This window comes from Hippichthys cyanospilos, chromosome 2, assembly GCF_059441005.1.
Source record: "Hippichthys cyanospilos isolate Australia breed blue-spotted pipefish chromosome 2, RoL_Hcya_1.0, whole genome shotgun sequence".
NCBI lineage: Eukaryota > Metazoa > Chordata > Actinopteri > Syngnathiformes > Syngnathidae > Hippichthys > Hippichthys cyanospilos.
The window spans coordinates 18000723-18022182 of record NC_142370.1 but is presented as its reverse complement, the minus strand read 5'-3'; the positions used below and the strand labels follow the sequence as shown (position 1 = coordinate 18022182).

Sequence of the window (21460 nt, the reverse complement as noted above, 5' to 3'; positions counted from 1 at the left end):
TTGGAAGCAAACGGCCGGCCAACCAGCAGGTGTTTGTGATTCTCACGATTTCACACACATGCTGCATGGAGAATCTTTGCTAGTGGAAGAGTGGATTTGCCGTAAAATTACAAATAAAAACTGGCACACGCCTAAGTTAAAAATTGAAATGGTTAGGTTTGCTTTTCTCTTTGTTATTGTTTCGTGGCCGGTTTGCTTTAGAAAGATGCCATATGCTGAGAGATGCGGTTTCAGTCAAAGAAAACATTTCACTTCCTGCTTAGAAATCTCGATCCTAAAAAAAATTCAAATTACATACAAATATAAGTCACCAATGTGCCAAAGGTAAGATTTCAAAATATTTATGTCAAAATAAGACGCGTTGAAATTTACATAATTGCCTTATGTCAATTAATATGGATAAAATCTATGTGACATCCAGTCACAGACAAGCAAACCATATCTTAATTTTGAATGGGGAAAAAAACAACGTAACATGTTTCTCCGTTGCCATGGTAAATTTATCAGGATTCACAGAGGATATCTGTTTTTTGTGCTCCTGCGCAAGCAAATCTCAAGGTGAACACTACCAGTTGATCAACACCGAGCCATGCCATCCCTTGTAAAAAAAAAAAAAATAGTATAGTTAACATCTTGGTACAAATTTGGCACAACACTAGTTTTAGGACATCATGAAACGGCACGGAAGCCACATGGTGAGAGGCAGGGTTTTGATGTGCCAGGCGTCTCACTTTTGGAATATGGCTGCCAAAATAATTTATATTTCTTAAAAAATAAATTGCCATTGTGACAATATAAGAGCATGTATATGCCTGTAGTTAACTACGGAACGTTTGCGTATACCTTTTTACTCTGTTGAAAAAAACCTGAACAAAACATATACTGTATACACATTTATTTGGAATTCTGAATCCTGGTGAATGGACTGATTTATTAAATGTGTTCTCATTTGTTTCCATAAAGCTGGAGAAGAAGGAGATGACACCACCCTTCAAACCTCAGATCTCAGATGACTACGGTCTCGAAAATTTCGACACGCAATTTACCAATGAGCCAGTACAACTCACACCGGATGATGAGTAGGTCACAATTTTTCAAATGTCATAACCACCATCATTAAGTAATATTCTTTTACTGATATTTGTGGTGAATATATATATATATATATATATATATATATATATATATATATATATATATATATATATATATATATATATATAGCAAAGGTAAAAGTACCAATGAAATTACTGAAAATAAATGAGTGACAATCAGGCATGACTTGACCTGATTGCAAAACCGGTTTTTTAGCGGTTGGCAAACACATTCCGGTACTGAGAACCCTTGTTGGTCTTCGAATTACACTCTGCCCTGCACAAATGCAAGAGACCCTGTACTGGATGAAAGTCTTGAATTTTGTAAAATTCCTATCTTATTTGTTTGATGTTCTTTTTTGTTGTTTCCTTTTTTTGTGCCGTTTCCTTTCTTTAACAGAAGGATGCCATTAATGTTGCTTGTGTGTATGTATAGCATGATGTTTTTTTTGGAGGGCAGCACAGCTTGGTGGTAGAGTGGTCGTCTCCCAGCCGAAAGGCCGTGGGTTTGATCCCCCGACCATCAGGATCATGTCTAAGTGTCCTTGCGCAAGACACTGAACCTCCAGTTGCTCCTGATGCTGCGTCATCAGTAGATAATTGACTAGTTAGTGTAAGGCGCTTTGAGTACCTAAGGCAGAAAAGCACTATACAGTGGGCCCCCGTTTTACGAAAGTAATCCGTTCAGCGGCTTTGCTCGTAACTCGAATTGCTCATATGACGGGCAATCCAAACCTATGTTAATTGGTGAATGCGTGCAACGCGTGCAAAAACCTTAGGTAAAAACATCATGACTTTATACACATATTAAAAATGAGTAACATAACCTACTGTACAGTTAAATTAAATAACATAAATACACAAAGGAAAAATGACCTTTACCTTTGGGGCGACGTGACTTGAGCTGGGTGGAGGCGGAGGGGAGCAGAAACCAACCCGCAGAATTTATTGATTTATTTTCTTAAACAAGAACTTTTCTCAAACGAGAACATATTACCGGCGGTTTCCTTCTCTTTAATCCATAATAGAAGAAGCATCTCCATTTTGTTGTCGACCGAGGTCCGTCCCCCGGCAAGGAAAGTCTTGCCCTTAGAAGATTGCCGAGCGGTTATGGCCATACTCACTAGCAAGGTTAACTATGCGTGCGCCTCCTTCGTATTTTTTTATTATCTCCTGCTTTGTTTCTATTGTCATCATCCTCTTACTTCTTCCTTTCAATCAAGCTAGATGAAGGCGTTCGGCCAATAGCATATCGGCATTTCTGTGATTGACGTGACGCCGGCCAATAGCATATCCGTATCTCCGTGACTGAGGCCGTGACTGTGACCTTATAAGACCAATAGCATATCGGCGTTTCCGTGACATGCGAGAATAGTTATTTTTGTTGATGCAGCAAAGCGAAAAAAATAGTGCGGACTCACTGACCAGCATGTTGGATTGTTCGTAAGACGAAAGGTTTGTTTGTAAGATGAAAGGTTTGTGCGTAAGAGAGGGACAAAAAACGACGCGTTCCAGATGAAAAATTCGTAAAACAGGGAGTTCGTAAACCGGGGGCTAACTGTATAAGTGAAAGTCCATTTACCATTTATTGAATGGATAGATGTGTTTTTCCATTTCATTTTTTTTTTACAATCCATTATGTGTCCTACGTCCTTGAGAATGGTCCAATCAGATCAAACAATTATGAAAGACCCCCACCGCCATCCACGGTAGGAGTATATTATTTGTATGTACTGCACTCTTGAAATAACAATGTATGATTCTCTTCCTTCAGTTCTTGTATGTCCAAAGGCCTGAGGCTACTCTGAGAGAAATTTAAGAGCAGTGAAAAAATGATGACTGCACCAGACTAGAAGAGTGTTTTATGGATGGCATGAAAAACAACAGTAAAGCCATAGATCTTGTTGAATAAGTTTCTGGTTTTGGTATTGTTAGTGGATATCACACCATTGAATTTGATGCTGACTTTTGGGTCTACGATTTGATTCAGAAACAATTTTTGATTTAAAATGATTTGATTGACAGTTTCTGCTTCATTCTATACAAATACAGAAAGCATACCATATTTTCCGGACTATAAGGCATACTGGTATATAAGCCACAGCAGCAAAATATGAGCAAAAAATGTATTTTTTTCACGGATAAGCCGCACAGGACTATACGCCGCAGGTAATAACATCAGATCTTTATGCAAAAAGATGGTATATGAAGTTCATAATTTTTCACAAGTTATTTAATTTTTTTGTAATTGGCTGTCAATAGCAACATTCTATCTTTAACAGACTGAACATGCCTGCATGTTTTGTCCCAACATATTTATAGAAAATGAATGGGTGGATGGATGGATGGATGGATATCTCTTTGTTAAATAGTAGTTCAAAATCGAAATCAATACTTCAATAGCATCTTTTTTTTGTCTCCCTTTGTTTGATAGTTTATTTTAGTAACATAGTAACACATTCTACATTATTCATATACAATCATAAATAGATAAATAAAATTGCATATACTGTGTACTGTATACAAAATGTACACATCACAAACCTACCCAAAATTGTACACATTCTCTTCTTAAAATTAGACATATATATTTTTTTTAATAATATATTGTTTTAACTCTTTTTGAGCACAGCCATTGATTCACATATTTTCAATTCTATTTGATAGTTGTTCCATACATTGACACCTCGAACAGATTCGCACAGATGAGCCGCACTGGACTATAAGCCTTGTGCTGTCATCATTTTACAACGACAGTGTATTTCTGTAGCTGTTTCTTAGGTCCTTAATCAGTGATTTGATATGACATTTTAACGGTGGTGTGTAGTTGATGGTTGTGATGTGACAAGAATAAAAATTGAGTTGTGAGGAGTCAAGCTAGCTGCTAGCAACCACCGCTGCGAGCGCTAACTTCCAAATATAAGCGTGTGATGGCCATTGCATTGATGTCCATGTGTTATTCGGTGTGTTTATTTTATTTTGGCCTTCGCAGCGCGCTGTTAGTGTGCGTGATTTTGTTTCTTCCATGGTAGCGCATATGGAAGCCGAGAGGAAGCGAGCTTGTTTTATTTTTTTCAATTGAGAAAATGGGCTTTGGAACGCTTTTTATTGATTCTGAATCGTAACGAACGATAATCTCGAATCTTGCGACTTGCTAATACTATGGATGTCATTACCATTGTTTTGCACACCTTTAATAATTATTGCAAAATGGCGGCTGGATGAAATGTCAGGTGACCTGCTGAGGATTTTATTTCCCACGACTGTATGTTGCTTCAGACCTTTACCCTTAACAGTAAGCAGCAAGATGACAACATGGAGCAAGTGGATCTGTCGGCGTTAACTGGAGCCTTATTAAAAACCTATCATGCTGTGAACTGTGACAGATGCCTTTTACTCCCTCACCTTTTGAACACGCACAGGCCGGCTGCGGATGTGACGTACCTCTTCAAATCAGCCTGAGGCTCTAAGAGCCTTTCAGCTCATTAAGCCGACTGCAACGAGGCTGCTGGCAAGGGCGGTCCAAACTCACATGTGACAGAATGAGACGACAGTGGTCCATGGCAGACTTTTGGGGGAGAGAGGGGTGGCTGTCGAGGGGGGGCTCCATTGAGGGGAAATGAACAGCGGGGGGTGGAGAGCACTCTGCCAGTTCAAATAGTGGAGATATCAACCTTGCATCAAACAGTAAGGCACTTCAAACGAAGGCGCTTGGCTCTTCGCTGCCTCCCGCACTTTATCTCCCCATCCCCGTCTCTTTCCTCTGTTACCAGGGAGAGAGGCTGATGTCGCCCGCTCCCGCTCTGAGGGGGAGGGGGGCAAAAAGCTCGCCAGTCTCCCATCCCTCTCACTCCTGATGGGCTTGGCACAAGAAGAAAGAAACGTGAAGCACTGTCAGGAGAGAGGAGGGTAAACTCTCCATGTTAGAGATTTACATTGCCACATTAAAAGCTCGGATTGCTGGGGGCTCTTGCCAGAATGCCGCGGTGAGGAGAAAGGGGGAGAGAGGCATTTCGACTTTCCGTGCCAGCCTCGCGTCTTTGAAAATAGAAGCCATTGCCACAGCCCAGGGAAGCATGTTTCTTCGCTGGCCTTGGTGGCTATTGTTGAAGCTTGAACAAACCTGAACCAATGAGTCAAGTCAATCCGCTTCTTAACCGTGTTCCGTCATATCGTAATGTCCATCGTCCCACCGGTTTCACTTTTTTGGTGAAAGCCACAACTTGACTGACATGAGCGAGCTCGATGATTTACTAATGTTGTTGTTAAATCTGTCTGTGCACTATTGGATGTGTGACCAACAAGGGGCTCAGGAGGAAACCTAAGCACGTGTGCCCAAGAGGATGCTCGCTATGTGGCTCCCCGCTCAGACTCTCAGCTGCCTTTGTATGAGGAAGTCCAGGATCCAATTACTGGTTCAACACTGCGTTATGATGGTGTGAAGCCACGGTCAATATTGTGAAGTTTGGCAATGAGAATCCACTTTCCACTGGATCAGAAGATTGCCTTGACTGTGGAACGGGCAGATAGGAGTTGGAGAAACAAGAGAAAAGGTTTTAGTAGAGCAACCAACATTACTTTTTTCCAGGGGGGGGCGATTCTAAGTCCAGAGGTTAAGGGCTGCAAGACCGTTGTTTACATTATAACGGCATCAATTCTCTTAAAGTTTTCGCTTACAAACAAGCTTCTCGTGAAAGTTGTGATTCGCCCTTACATATCTGTATATACTCTTACATAAACACAAATCATGGCATGCAGCACATGAGCAATTTCTTCCTCTTCTAATTTTACCATCTTAACAGTGATCTTTGTTGTATAACAAAACTTAATAGCGTGGTAAGAACAGGTCGAAAAATACACAAAAATTTTCTTTGTGGCACCAAAAAAAAAAGCCAAATCTCCCAAATATAAGATGACCTTTTTTCCCCAAAAATAAAGGCCAAATGTGTGGGTGCATCTTAAAAACGACAACTTAATAGTGCAACTTATACACAGGTGCGTCTTAAATTTGGAGAATTACTGTAGGTTGCAGCAATTTTTCTCTCCATGCTTTAACAGATGCTTGTCGAGATTCAGAAGGAAATATCCAATTGCGCAACTGTGGTCACGTGTCACTGCCATTACCTCGCTACAAGTCTTTCAAAACAAGAGTTCAGATTAATACTTCAATCATTTTAAATGAATACAAAAGTAATAATAACAAATTAATTCGCAAGGTTTTAGTCTTTTAAAGTTATACTGATCGGTGTAATATTTACATCCAATGCATTTCCTTCGCACATATTTTATTAATCAACTTTTACTTTGTGAGCACTATCTTAACCAGGGTTACACCTGGGTATATAGGAAAATGCATGCTCACGGGCTCAACAGATTGCGAGGTACGGCGTACATGTTTGAAAAAGTGTTTCCACCTGTGCAAACTATCCTGAAAACGTGAAAACTTGACAGGTATGCAAGCTAGTTGAGAATCAGCGGCTAATCGCCCTTTTGCTAGGTGGCGAGACAAACTGCAGGCCTTGGTCTAATTAACCTGGTCCCCTAATAAACTTTGCTAACCGTAACTGGACTTTGAGGATGCAGGCTGGCTGCACACACATAGGGTGCGCCGCTTATGAGAAAGACTTTGAGGAAGACTGTTTTAATGAAAGAAAGGTATCGTACCAAATCCCTTGTCCTGGTACTATCTGAGTAGCCCACAAAAAAATGTATGTGCACTCATGTGCATACACATACTTTGAGGTATAAAAACAAAGCAAGCAACGTTGCTAGGATATGTTCTATTTACCCAGCCACTCTGAATCCACCGGTTACAGGGTTCCAGCTCAATTAACCTGTAATTGTTTTTGCGACTGGGTGAAACAGACTTGGGAAGTAAAAAGAACAGATTGTTCTGAACATTCACACTCTTTTGTTTGGCATCATGTTTGAACGAATTACATTTCACAGGGTTGTCTCACACACACACACATTGGGGTTTCCCCCCATGATCACTAAAAACTGTCGAGCTAAACTTGGACAGGAAGCCTATGGAAAACCCAACACAAATCAAATGTTTTCTTTTGCATGTTGCCATCGCAACAGCAGCTGCAGATCCCCACAAAAACTTCTTTTTCTTTAAAAGAGGGAGTCATAGACTCATTTAGAAAAAAAAGCACTGCGCCCAAAATACAAAAGCATTTTCAGTCTGCACAGAAGCTTAGATTTTAATGAATAAATATCCTACAAGTAATTTGTTTTGATATTTTTCGATGGGTGCAGCTCTGCGTAGATTTTTGATTTTCACACGATGCCAAAACCTATAATGAAACAGACTTTCAGCCACACAGCTGCCAAGTCATGATTGAGGAAACCCAGTGAAAGTACAGTGGTACTTCGAGATACAAAATTAATTGGTTGCATTCGTGTAATTCTTAAGTAAGGAATGGAATTGAGTCTTTCACATGATACCACCCAATTTTCTTAGACATGGCACACAATATTCTGTCGGCCTTAAAAGATGAGTAAAAATCGGCCGGCGCTCTGGGGGGGCCTTTTCCGATAACGCTCGGCACTGAAAGAGTTAATATTCAGCGTGGCTGTCTTGTCTTGTCTGTCTGTCTGCAGTAGAATCTACGTCTTTTTTTCAGCGCGGCATATTTAGAGTTGGGCTGACGCCGCAGGGGGTAGGCATCAGTCACATTTGGCTGACGTCCGATTGATGTACCTAGGCCTAAATAACCACTCGTTTATCTGTCCATTTCTGAAAGCGTGTCTTTGAGTGAGCCGTTAACAATGATGAGAATAGCGTCAGATCGAAACCCTATCACGTCAAAGTCCAAATGTAAGCAGAGCTGCAGCGCTGTGACAAATGAGCAACGGCATCTTCTGCTAGCTGTTTCCTACTCATATGTTCACATTAGTTGTTGTCACAATGCAGAAGCTGGTTTTAATGCCTTCTCTTCCTCCTCCTCCTCCTCCTCCTCCTCCTCCTCCTCCTCTTCAGGAGCGTCATCAAGAGAATAGACCAGTCGGAGTTTGAGGGATTTGAATACATCAACCCGCTGCTCCTTTCAACTGAGGAGTCTGTGTGAAGTCGACGAGGTGTCCCATCCTCTCAGCCAAAAGCCTCCGTCAAGGAACCCCGAGATCTAGAGGACCAACGCCGGACCTCGTCAGTAAAACAAACGTTAAAATGGGAGCCGTTCCTTCCCGCGCTACCGGAATAGCAGATTCCTGAACTTGTTCTTGCAAGAACAACTCACTCCACTCCAACAACATTCCCTCCGGTAATATTGTTTCCACATTTTTGTTTCTTCTGTCCCTTTGATTCTCCGCAAGCCCCAGATTGTCCACTGTGGCGTCCGGTTCTTTGAGAGCTGGCTCGTTCTGTGCCTGACACCCTTTTATTCTGTGGCACATTTCTGGACGAACCACAGCTTCTGTGAAGGACTTGAACATTTTACATACACTTTCTTGGTCATTTGTCGGTGTTTTCTCTTGTTTTTTTTTTTTTTTATCTCAGTTCGAGGGGGCAGGGCAGGGGATTCACCTAAAATAAGAATGTACAATGAATGAATGACAGTATAAGTTATTGTGTACGATCACGTAGGTATTCATTCCAAATTTGACGATGCCTTTTTACTGGTGTGAGTGGCCCTGTTTCACTCCTAACAAGAAATTACTCTTGAATTGTGCTTTTTGGGGTTTTATTTAAGAAGTGCCTCGCAAATTAAAAAAATTCCAGTGTCACTTTTTCTGATTGCACTTATCTTCCTTTACCCACTTAAAATAGTAGAATACAGTAGTCTGTACCGTGCCAGGTTCTTTTCAGAGCACAGTAGGATGAGGAGATTGTTTTGTTGTAGAATCAATAAATTCCGAAGCACAGGCGCACTGTTGCCATACTCGACATTGGAATTGTCTCCAAAACGGAAGCCACCAGCATTGATTAAAGTAAACGGAGGTTTTCCTGGTTTGCACATTTCATTGCAGGGTTATGAGATCTGACGAACAGATCTGAATACTGTCACAAACATGTTGTTGCTGAGGCAGCGTTGTTCAGACCAGTGCTTCTCAAACGTTATCACCCTGAGACTCACTTTCACTTACTGTTGTAAAGCCGCGGCGAACAATGAATAAAATGTATAATTAAATTGTAGCCACTGAAAACATCAATTTAAATTGTTTTATTTTTCTATTGTATTCATTTTTTCATTGGGCACTTCAGAGCACACCAAGAAAGTGATCGGGAACATGGCAATTGCATGTATAAAAAAAAAAAAAAAAGAATAAAATCAAATTAAATGTCAAAATTTCACTTCCCAGCACTTTTTTTTCCTGGAAAAGTAGTACATAGTTTGCTTTTTATTAATTGCAACTGTTAAAATTGGATCACTCGTAATGATTGCGCCGTAAACACACCTGCTTGTGCTCCGTCTGATGAGCTCAGAAGAGAAGTACTTGTTTTTTGTTTTTTTAATGTGCTGCTATTCGCATTCACAAATAAAATCAAATGAGTTTGTCTCAGCCAGAAGCTGAGCTGCACTGTGTTTGTTTACAGAGTAAACTAGAGACTGAAGATGGTTTCGCTTCCCATCCCATCCTTACTTTGTTCCATTTGGGTCTGGGGAAGCCTCTGTACCATGCCAAAAAAATCCAGTTACGAATGAATACATGTAAAACCAGACCCTCTGTTAGAGCGTTTGCAGTGGACGCCTTTCAAAATAAAAGACATGGCCAACGTTGTGTGTGCATGTCTCCACAAATAATGAAGTCCTCAATACTGAGCTATATCTCTAGAACGAAAGACGACTGGATAAATATCTTAGATATTGCAAAGGGAAATGATTGGATGGATTCCTATTTTTTCAATCAAAAACAATTTTCCATTTCTATCCTGTTTTTTTTTTTTTTTTTTTTGGGTTTCGGCCAACCTCCATCCCAACAGCAGCGATGTAATTTGCATTTGAACATAACTCAGAATGCATCAGTCTAATTAACTAAAGCACCCAATAGTAATTATTTGTGAGGAAAAAACAAAAGCACCGCAAACATAAAATAATCAAACGAACACCATTTTAGGTGCTAAGTGAGTGAGTTGCGGGATAGCATAGTGGTACACCGCTGCGCAAACTAGCTGACTGCACGCCGTTCAAACCGAGAAGCCCTGTTTTTCCAACCTCGATGGATCTGTGACCCACCAGTTACGAATCAATGGTTTAAACTGCAAATTGTAAAATGGTCGTTTGTTTATCGCTACATTTTGTTGTAGTTAGATGAATACAGGCTTTAAAACATCACTCAATATTAGTACCGTTTATGGCCACCTAAATTAGTGGTGGGGAACTTATTTTCCACTGGCCAAATGCAGCACACCACACTTACATTATAACAGTGCTTCTCAAATAGTGGGGTGCCCCCTTTCCCCGGGAAAAGGCTTTGTTTTTGTCATGTGAAGTGTAATTACAATAAAATGAGAATTTCATCCTTTTTTTTTAAGGTTCAGGCACTCTGATGCACTTGTTTGTTTGTTTGTTTTTTCAGTTTTAGGCTAAGCTGTAACCAGTAAACGCTGTAAAAAAAATTATTAACCATTGTTGAAAGTTGATTTATATTGCTTTTTACTTTTGTTAATGTTAAAAAGGACACAGGTCTAGGTAAACCTATACAATTTTTATAAATAATTGATTTACTGTATAGTCAGCGCATTGAGTGGGTAGGGCATGAAAAGCTTGCTCTTTCCTAAGGGGGGCTTAATATGGTAAAATATAATTGAGAAGCACTGTATTATAAGGATGTTTTTCTTGCTTTAAAAAAAAACAATTCAGTGACTGCGTTTATTCTCATAATTTATTTTGCAATAATTTATTTTATTAAATGGTATCGGTGTATTGTAATATGTAAAAAAATGATTCGATTATTTAATTTTTCATATGCTGTTTTACAAGTTTATTTTGAAACATTTTTTTCCAACCTCATCTGGGAATTGATCTGTCTATTTTAATCAAAAGTGCATGAACGTTTTGCCCACTCCTTATCAACATGTTCTCATTTCAGCCCCCCCGGACCTCTTAAATCTCTCAAAAATCAAGCACTTAATTTCTCAATTGGAAGCGAATTATTTAATGAAATCTGATCCTTGATTATTTTATTAACTATATGATGGGATTAATTAGCGGATCCAGAGTCAAAGGTTCTTATTTAGCTTAAGGCCTGGACATGCAGAGAGGAAGATAACACGGGAAGTGATAATGAATGAATATAAAGACAATACACGCGCACACACACACTTGCAAATCCCCTCCACATTTCAGCAATCTTCTCCTCAGCTACCAGCTCTTTTAGTGTTTGCGCCCACGAGGAACCAATGTTGGTTCACAATGGACATTTGAATCACTGAAATATCAGTAAGGGCCAGCAGTACCAATAGAAGAACACTGTACTTAGATTTCATTTAAGACCATAATAATAATGATGAACTACTGTACAGTTCTGATTTTTTTTTTTCTATTCAATGCTGGTCTGATTGTTATTTTTCTTCTCAGCGTCTTATGTAAATATGTGTCATAATTAAAAACAATATTGGTTTTCTGTGAACCTCAGACTCGTTCGTACTTGGTCATCTCTGGTACTTCCTATGCTTAGAATGTACACACTCACACACGCGAGCGCACACACACAGCCCCGTTTGTACGACTAATACTTGTGAGTTCTTTGAGGATGTGTTAAATGAAAATAAATTCATAAATTAAAATGCTTTTGAATTGTAGTCAATGAAGTTTGCGTGATTGGGTGAAAGGTATACAATAAAATTGAGACGGCTGCTCCGGATGATGCATCTTGAAAATATGATCTTTAAATTGAGTAAATATAAAAATGTATCACGTATAGTTATGGCACTCTTTTCATATGATTTGCTCTCCGTGTATAGCGAAATGGCAAAGATGCAATCAGATGCAACGAAAATATCGTACGTTTTTTCTTCTTTGAGGACTCAAACACACACAAAGAGGAAATATGACAAAATCACGGACAAACAGGGTTACTACCAAAACCGGACTCCGGGGCCACATTTTTTTGGCAGCAAGGCTGTACGAGCTCGGTATTCCAGAAGGAACTGAATAGTTGATTTCTGTTTTTAGAGCTTTACGGTGAAACCGTTGAGCGGGTCCTGTGGAACATAGTGCTGCTCTGAGAAAAAGACAACCAGCGCCAGGAAAGAAACCTGATGTCATTCATCCCATGTGATGTTTGGTGTTCTGCTGCCATGGAGATGTGCAGAGCTGAAGTCATGTCAGATGCCCACTAACAACACTAAACGTTTAAAAATACACACGCGCGCACACGGAAACTTGTATGGTAAGGTAGCCTGTCAGATGTTTTGTCCCAACAAAAAGTGTTTCTGTTTTTTAAACAATCATGTGTACGCACAGCACACAATAACAAACGATGGAGGAAATTCGCCCCCCCCGTCCTCATTGAGATTTGTCTTGTTACGTTTTGCTAACTTGTGTGACGCACGAATGCCACACGGGCGCGAACGTGAGTGCAACGGAGTTTGAGCGTCTCCAATCTGGTGATTGTATGAGCATTGAAAGTGGCTTTTCGCTCGCGGGTTCCGATCATGTTGAAGTCGTTATAAATAATTTCCTACTAAATAGAAGCCGAATATTGTTGTTGAGCGAATTAAAAAATACAATGTATTTAGAGATGATTTAAATACCCCCATCCGGCCCTGCGCTGATCGACCATCGCGGGTTATGAGATTAACCACATTTTTTCTGTTGGGATGGACCACCTGGCCGGACTGTGGGGAGGGTCCTGCCCAATGGCCTCGCCTGCTGTCAAGACATCTTTGCACTGGACATTTCCTGCCTACAATGTGTTTATCTATCTGTATTTGTTTGTATTTGGTACACGCGGCATCCACATCAACCTGTTGAGCCTGGAAGGGGGCTCCTCCCACCTGTGGTCCCTTCTGAAGGTTTCTGATTTTTCCAAACTTTCCCGAAGAGTTTTGGAGTTTCTCGTTCCCCCTTTGGGAACTTTGAGCAGGGGATGGTGTTGTTGTACTTAAGATGAAAAGAAGTCAAAGTCAGCTGGGATAGGCACCAGCACGCCCGTGACCTTTGCCAGGACAAGCGGTTAAGAAGATGGATGGATGGATGGATGTTGAACATTCCCTCAGTCAAACATTGGAGGACGAACTAATTACTTCATTGACGATTTTTGTGTGACACTTTACAGAACTAGTCTTCTTTGAGAAGCGATTTGTCTTTGCTTTCACAGTTTCTTAGTTTATTATTCTTTTGAATGCAATGCTCCTTTTGACAATAGAATTTTTACTTTCATAACAGTGACGGTCTTAGATAATCCACCTGTGCATTAAAGGACGTGCAAAAAAAAAGTCAGTCGAGTTAATTAAATGAAGTTTTTTTTTTTATTACATAAGCAGTTACATTTTAACTGCATATTGAGGTTCATAATGGTTTCAAACTATCCTGTATTTGCCGTTGACGTTTTATGACGTTTAGTGTTCAGTAGCACGCCTCGGGTTGCAGTGGCTGCGGCGTCTGGCTGGGGGGCGCCACCAGAGCAGTCAACTACAGTCCTGTACTTTCCTTGAAGTTGAACATGTCACGTTGAGTCACTTGCATTTGGTTAGTCACCACCAACTTTCTCTCTGACACTTCTTGTATTAACATTCACAGAGAAACTGGGTGGAAGTAAGGACTCCAAACTCAAAAGTCCTCTTTGACTAGTCATGCGGATGTATCATAATAATGTGGTCAGCCTCATTTGTACGTTGCGAGGAAAAGAAAAACACATCACTTACTCAGACCATAACAAAATCATTAAGAGAGACAAATTCAAAGCTGTGAGGTGCAGTTGAGAAATAAAGAACTAAAACTTAATTTCGTTGTTTCCAAATCATTTTAAAATTGGCATAGAAGCCTATGAATACTTTATTGTGTCCTTCAAGGTGTTGTTCTACAAGTTGAGACAATTATGCACGGGTGTATGAATTGGAATTTGAGGAAATTTGTAAAAAAAAAAATAATAATAATACAACAACAACAAAAAACCACACACATGGCAGGTGTATTGAACATCCAAAATAGTCTTAGGTGTGATTGGGTGCGTGAATGGTTGTTGGTCTCTATGTGGCCTGCATTTGGCTGGCAACTACTTCAGGGTGTCCGCTGCCTACTGCCCAAAGTCAGCTGGGATTGGCACCAGCAAGCCTGCGACCCTTGTGAGGATTAGCGGCTGTAGAAAATAGATGGGTGGATCACAAACATGAATTTTGCTCAAAGGCACCTCAGCAACATAACTGAAGACTGTTATGATATTTTATATCTCCTGGTGTCTGGTCAAAAAAAAGCATGAATAATATATTAAAATGGAATACGTACAGGTATGTACAGTATTTCTAAAGAAATGCACTCGCAGTTGCCTATTTGGTGCTTTTCTCAATTACTGACATCGTCAGGTGGAGTTTTAAATTATTCCACGGACGGACCGACCGACCGACCGACCGACCGACCGACCGACAGACAGACAGACAGACAGACAGACAGACAGACAGACAGACAGACAGACAGACAGATAGATAGATAGATAGATAGATAGATAGATAGATAGATAGATAGATAGATAGATAGATAGATAGATAGATAGATAGATAGATTTCCGCTCTCTGCCTGTGTGCAAGCCAGCAGCGAGGGGGTGGCGGCTTGTCCCTGGAACAGCCGAGCCTGCAGAGTCACTCACATTCCTGGCTGGGATTCAATGACTGAGCCAGACACACAAACGCGGAGGGGAGAGGAGCGCGTGCGTGTGACCGAGAGACGCAGACTGAGAGAGAGAGAGAGAGAGAGAGAGAGAGAGAGAGAGAGAGAGAGAGAGAGAGAGAGAGAGAGGCGGGGGGGGCCTCATCTCCATACAGTCACAGTGAACTGCGGGGGCCGACAGAGCGCTCCTCGAGAGCGGAAAGAGCCGCTCAAGTAGAATTTGAATCAAGCTAATATCCACTTCGGCTTTTAATTTGTTTTCACCATCTATCCTTCGGAATTGGACGCAGCCAACTTTTTGTGTGTTTTTTTGGAGCTCGGAAAGCCAGCCCCCTGTTCTACCCGACACAGCTTCAGGGAGCGACCGACTGGTTGGTTTTCCTTCACTCGTCACGGGAATACAAGCGCGAAGTCATCCACGGAGACTTTGTTTTTGTTTTCTCTTTCCTGCCAAACTCAATGTTTGATGAAGTGCTCGAAAGTTTTCGCCAATTCTCGGACGCGGTGGATTTATCGGTTTCAGGCACGACGGTCAGACGCTCGAGCTACTGGGTCGAAGACGAGAGGGGCGTTCGCTGGTAAAGTTTCGGGGGGAACATGGAGACTGTAAGTCGGCAAAGCTTCCAGCCTCATCCGGGACTGCAACAAACTCTCAAGCAGTTTCACCTCAGCTCTATGAGCTCTCTCGGGGGTCCGGCCGCCTTCTCTGCCCGCTGGCAACATGAGCTTCTCTTCAAGAAGGACGGCAAGGAGCCCGAGCCCGTCCTGCAGCATCTGCCGCCGCCAGTGATGCCCGGACCGCTCTTCATCCCGTCGGATCGTTCCACTGAGAGGTGCGAGACTGTCCTGGAGGGAGAGACCATCTCGTGCTTCGTGGTCGGAGGGGAGAAGCGGCTGTGCCTCCCGCAGATCCTCAACACGGTGCTGCGGGACTTCAGCCTGCAGCAGATCAACTCGGTGTGCGACGAGCTGCACATCTACTGCTCCCGCTGCACCGCCGACCAGCTGGAGATTCTCAAAGTCATGGGGATCCTGCCCTTCTCGGCGCCCTCCTGCGGCCTCATCACCAAGACGGACGCCGAGCGGCTGTGCAACGCGCTCATCTACGGGGGCGCGTACCCTCCTCGCTGCAAGAAGGAGGCGAGCGGCGGAGGAGCGCTGGAGCTGGAGCTGACAGAGAGCAGCTTCAAAGTCTACCACGAGTGCTTCGGCAAGTGCAAGGGATTGTTCGTTCCCGAGCTGTACACCAGTCCCAACGCAGCGTGCATCCAGTGCATGGACTGCAGACTCATGTACCCCACGCACAAGTTCGTGGTGCACAGCCACAAGGCGCAAGAGAACAGGACTTGCCACTGGGGCTTCGACTCGGCCAACTGGAGGGCCTACGTCCTCCTGGGCCAGGATTACACGGGCAAGGAGGAGAAGAGTCGTCTGGAGCAGCTCCTGGACGAAATCAAGGAGAAGTTTGATTTCGCCAACAAGTACAAGAGGAAAGCGTCGTCCAGGGTGAGTTGGAGAGCTTCTTCATGCGTCATCAGCACGCAAGGGCACGCGCACCAAGTTCTGCTCTGTTTGAATGAGGTGTCTGTGCGCCTTTAATTGCAACTTTAATGGAGCTCATCCTTTATTTAATGGAGAGAGTGACACAGTTGATGGTGTCCTTTTTTTGGCACGTCGCGTCAGCATCGGCGCATTTTAACGAAATTATGACAGGCTACAGAAAATGGATGAGTGGGTCGTGCTTTTCATCCAACAACACCCAACTGTGACTCTTCGGTTTAGTCTTACTAATGTACTGGTCAGAAGTTGTGTGTGAGTATGTATTCTTATGACAATTTGGTCATCATTTGCATGTTATTACTAATTATGCCCTATACAATGATGACACTAAATCACCTCTGGTGGCAATAAAGCCATTATTTACAGGGAAAACACCTTCCAGCCTAACTTTTATTGGGCCTTACTGTAAATACAATCCCATTTACCAACAAATGTCTCACGGGGACTGTGTAAACATTTATTTGAGACCAAATGAATGCTCGATGAAATTACATCTTTTTCTATGCCAATGGGAGACTTGAATGTCTATATTCTATGGTAGCTTTGGTTTGTATCGTGGCTGATTGTTTAATTGTCACTATCGGCAGTTGTTCTGACTATATTGGCAAAATCAGCCAATTCTGCATCAATCTTGCGTTTCATGTATGAAATGTTTTGGTGACGGCACATACAGTACACAGTAAATTCCAGTTTAAGCAGAGTAAAATATACACATGGATTTATTCTTCATATTTTACCACTTCCCAAGTATGAATTTTGCACTATTTAGGCTGGGACCAAATGTGGTCTTTTTAGAGTAAAATGTTCTCCACAAAATTCATGGCATAATTGAAAGAAGTGGCCCTTTGGGTTTTGGATTAGTTTTGTACCGTTCTTCTAATTTACAGTATTGATGAGAAATGTGAAAGGGATGCTTTACTTATTTAATTATTTCCAGCAGTCGTTTTTTGTCAGTAATTGCTTTGATATTTTCATTAGCTTACATGTATAATTAATGTCTTTAAAAACACATTCTGGGGTTCCTGCAAACAGGTGGTAAATGTCTTCGGTTTTCCCTATCCCTATAATATGTGCACAGGCATTTTTTATTCATTATTTTTTTATCAAACACAAAGGTCTGAAGCACTCCGGTCAAAGTGGAGATTTGCCAAATCCTCCGGACCCGCATTTGTGTGTAGCAAGCATAAACCGACGATTTATGTCATCACTCTGCTCTATATCCTGCCAACGACAGCAACTCTGGTGAATTTGGAAATCAGAATTCAGAATTTGGCGATACTACTGCCCCCTAACGGCTTGGCATGTTTTGTAAATTATTAAAACTGCGCTATGCGGATTCTTGTAGCAGTGATTCTTTTTTTTTTTTTTTTAACTGAAAATGTGGAGGTAGTTATGATTTTTTTTTCACACAAAGGAGGGGGGGGGGGTTTAGTTAGGCCTGGTTACTTGTAGGCAAGCATGAGCAAACTGACAGCCATGTAAAACTGTATGAGCGTGTTATAATGAGGAGTTACGTTGGAGTTTTCAGGTTTGGAGACAAAGAGGGAAGTTTGTGTAGGAGATTGATGAAAGATTCCCACCCCCACCCCCCCTCTAGGAAAAAAGACTAGTGATGTCATTTGCATGAACTGTTACACATGAATGGGGTTGATGAAGCAAGGTTTAGAAGTATTGTGGTGGAAACATAATATGATCCCAACAAAGAGGAGCATTCAGCAAACATTGGGCCCACCCCTCCCCCGAACATCCACCTACCCCAGGCCAGCGGCCCACCTCTGACACACACACTGGTGCTCCCCCTCTCGTACCTACTTTTTACCCCTGTCTGCCGTCAGCATGGACTCGTAGGGCAAAACACTTGATAAGACCTAAGAAGCAAAGCGATTGTAAGCATCTCGTCGCTTGTCCCGCACAGAGGATTCTCTCGGAAGAACATGCAAATGAAAAGGGAAATCCGAGAGAGCCTTGATGTCTCGGAGAGTGCCAAAGTCCTGGCATTGCATTCATCGTAAATGCCCACTCTTGGCACACACGTTCATTCAAGCTCGGGAGGGCACACCTCAAGGAGCCCACTTTCTCGGGCCTCTTCTATTTTGATTGAAGAGCCCGCGGGGCACTCAAGTGTTATGCCAAAGTCTCATTTGCTTTTTAATCTGACTCCCTTATTCCCCCTCCCCCTGGTATCCTGTTTCAAGAAACGCTAATGAGGGAATACATGCTGGGTAGGAGCTGAGGAAAATTACTAAACTTACGGCAACAGAGCTCCCCTTTGTCAGCACTTTTGAGAAAAGATGAGGCACTTTGAAAATGTTCTTGGAGCATGCGAGCAGAAAGTGCCAGACTATGCTGCCTTATGCCTTTTTAGCTCCAGAGGAACGCTGTCATCTGTGTGCTGTCAGCAGCGGAACTGTACAGCCTATGTGAATATTAATGAGTCTGTTACAGCAGTGTTAGCAGCAGTCTCGGATGCAGACATACAGGAAATGATATTGCCGCACCCCCCCCCCCCCCCCGCAGACACTCCTCCAAGAGCTTCCTTCCGACTCAGACACGCATGCAGAAGTCGCGCCATAACGAAATATGACTTTTGTGGCTTAACTTTCGGAAAGATTTTGAGGCTTGTGTTCTTCTTATAGAAATACTGATACAGTATCAGAGAGCAGAGTGTTCCTAAACTGTGCCCGACTGAATGGGAGACCACTTTGACCATAGTTTGAATCTTTTCTTGGGGTACCCCCACCGCAAACCGTCAATGAAAACCCGGTTCTGATAAGGCACTTTAGTGTAACCATTAAAAGTAAGAGGCGCATAACTTTCCTGACAGTACTTTCGAAACAATATATGGACAATTCCTGCCAACCAAAAACATAGCTTTAAAGTCCACTTGTCCTAATCCAAAATTTTCGTTTTTTAATTGCAAATGGTTTGTGGTGTGTCCTTTCCCAACCCCTACAGGCATACCACTGCTACTGCTAGTTGCTTGAGTTGGATATTTTGAGAATGTTTACAATACGAATGGATAAAAAATCATACCGTAACTGAAGGAACTAATACATTGCTTCACATAAGATAAGGGATTTTCATTTACTACAATTTAAATTGATATAAAACGTCACTTTATCAATATTTAAATGAAAAAGAAATCGACACGGTGCCTGTTGGCTTCCGTGCTTTTTCTTTTTTTGTTTTTTTGCTGTTCACCTCCGCGGTATGTCAGAGGCAAAGGCATCACCATGTATCCCATCAGGAAAGTCAAGCCAACACGCATGACACAATCACAATGGAGGACATTCAAACGCACGTCCTTGTCTTGTCGCGTGCTGTAAACTCGCAGTAAGTGAATTAAATTAAACACGTTGGAGCTAACAAACACTCAAAGTAACCTTTCTAACAAAATGGAAAGTTATATGTGGTTGCGATTTAAAGAAGATGATTACAAATGCTCCATGTAAGTTCATCCTATTATTTTAATACGTTGTACTTTGACATTTGTTAACATCTGTTGTTGGGTTTTGCTCACTTCTTGTAAATGCAGTTTGAACCTTAGACTTACTTTCCCCTTTTTCAGACTCCAAAAATTTCTATTGGGACCCATAACTTTTTAGTATTGCGAGTCTGGGGGACCCAACAGTCTGAGGTAAACTGAGTATTGTTGATAGCTTATATACATACATGTCACATCCATCAACAACTCTGTGGTTGGGATTTGATTGATTTGAAAATGAGCATGTTAAATCAGTCTTTGTTTAAAAAAAATGCAAAAAACCAAATCAAGTTGATTTTGTTGCATTTTGCCCCGTTTGGTGTGCTCGAGCCCGTCCCTCAGTTTGTTCACAATGGAAGATGAGCAAAAGTTACAATTTGTGTCCCGATTTGGTTTGAAAGTATATACCCAGGCACGTAAATAAAATAGCGATATTTATCCGGTATCTTCTATGTTAAGATTCTGTCTCTTTTAGTCTTAGCGCCAAGGCACTCAGAGTCCTTTACTGCTCCTTTGGATATTTTGTTTGGCCTCTATTTAAGGGGCCGCTTGTTCCAGGGGTGAGGTGGGGCAGTGGTGCTACTGGGAGCTCAGAGGAAGTGAACTCCCAGAGGGGAAAGCAGTCCATGTCCTATTTCATATGCGAGGCACAGTGTTGGCTAAGCCTGCTGACAGCCAGCCATGTCCACGCACTGGACAGGACAACAGCTGGTGGCTGTGCATTTCAATGGCTACTCGGGGAATATTTCCATCCTCCTTTCGCCGCAGATCAGCAAATGTGACAGTTGCAAATGTCCGATGCAACTGCTGAATTAGCAGGAATATAGAATAGATACCTTATTTTCTTTCCCTTCACCTATTCTTTTTTCCAAGGACATAGTAACATTTTAATGTTTTCATTCTTTGCTTTGAAATGGAGGAATCCACTAATTCAATTAGCCCTCAGAAGTGAGTCGCATGCGCGACAAAACTGTCAGTATGTGTTTGTGGTGGAGGACTGCCAGTCCACACTGCTCAGGAAAAAAAAAATGCTACATTGACATTCAGACATATACTGTATGTCAAACATGATTGAAGAGTTGACTACTTGTCAAGCCCAATTTCAATGGAGAAGCCTTCTTTCACAGAAGTTCACTGGCTGGTATGGTGCAAAACAAACAAAAAAATACATATATTATTTAGTAATTAATGTCAGTCAAACTACACAATGACGGGAAGACATTCTGTAAAACGCATTGTTTTCCTAAACATAATTACCTGTGTTATAATTATTAAAGTAGAGCCAGTAAAAACTATATACAGTATAGGTCCTCACAGATTTCCTCATTAATATATATGCACGTGTCTGCATATTTTCATAAGCACATTCGTTATTCCCCTGCAAACATTCGACCACAAAAGCTATTTTGTAAATAACCCCTAGATTCAATTTCTAGTTTCGTATGCAGGTGTTGTGATGCATAGCTTTGCCCATACAAAAACTTGAGGAACATAAACCATTTGTTGAAAATGACAATTGGTCATTCTGTCTTTTTGCTAATAGCTCT

At 41.7% G+C, this 21460-nt stretch overlaps 2 protein-coding genes across 3 annotated transcripts in view; both read left to right on the top strand.

Annotated features, from left to right (window-relative positions):
- prkcz (protein kinase C, zeta) overlaps window positions 1-11672 on the top strand; it is a 54995-nt gene extending 43323 nt beyond the window's left edge. For both annotated transcript variants that reach the window (XM_088407601.1, XM_088407602.1), the window contains 2 exons: window positions 964-1079; window positions 8080-11672. In XM_088407601.1, the coding sequence (XP_088263727.1) occupies window positions 964-1079; window positions 8080-8167 (204 nt within the window). In that variant the 3' untranslated portion in view covers window positions 8168-11672. The remainder of the gene's footprint in view (window positions 1-963; window positions 1080-8079) is intronic.
- A 3363-nt stretch (window positions 11673-15035) lies between these two features.
- LOC148427669 (ski oncogene-like) overlaps window positions 15036-21460 on the top strand; it is a 70585-nt gene continuing 64160 nt past the window's right edge. Inside the window, exon 1 of the mRNA XM_088407420.1 lies at window positions 15036-16375. Within this exon, the coding sequence (XP_088263546.1) occupies window positions 15467-16375 (909 nt within the window). The 5' untranslated portion in view covers window positions 15036-15466. The remainder of the gene's footprint in view (window positions 16376-21460) is intronic.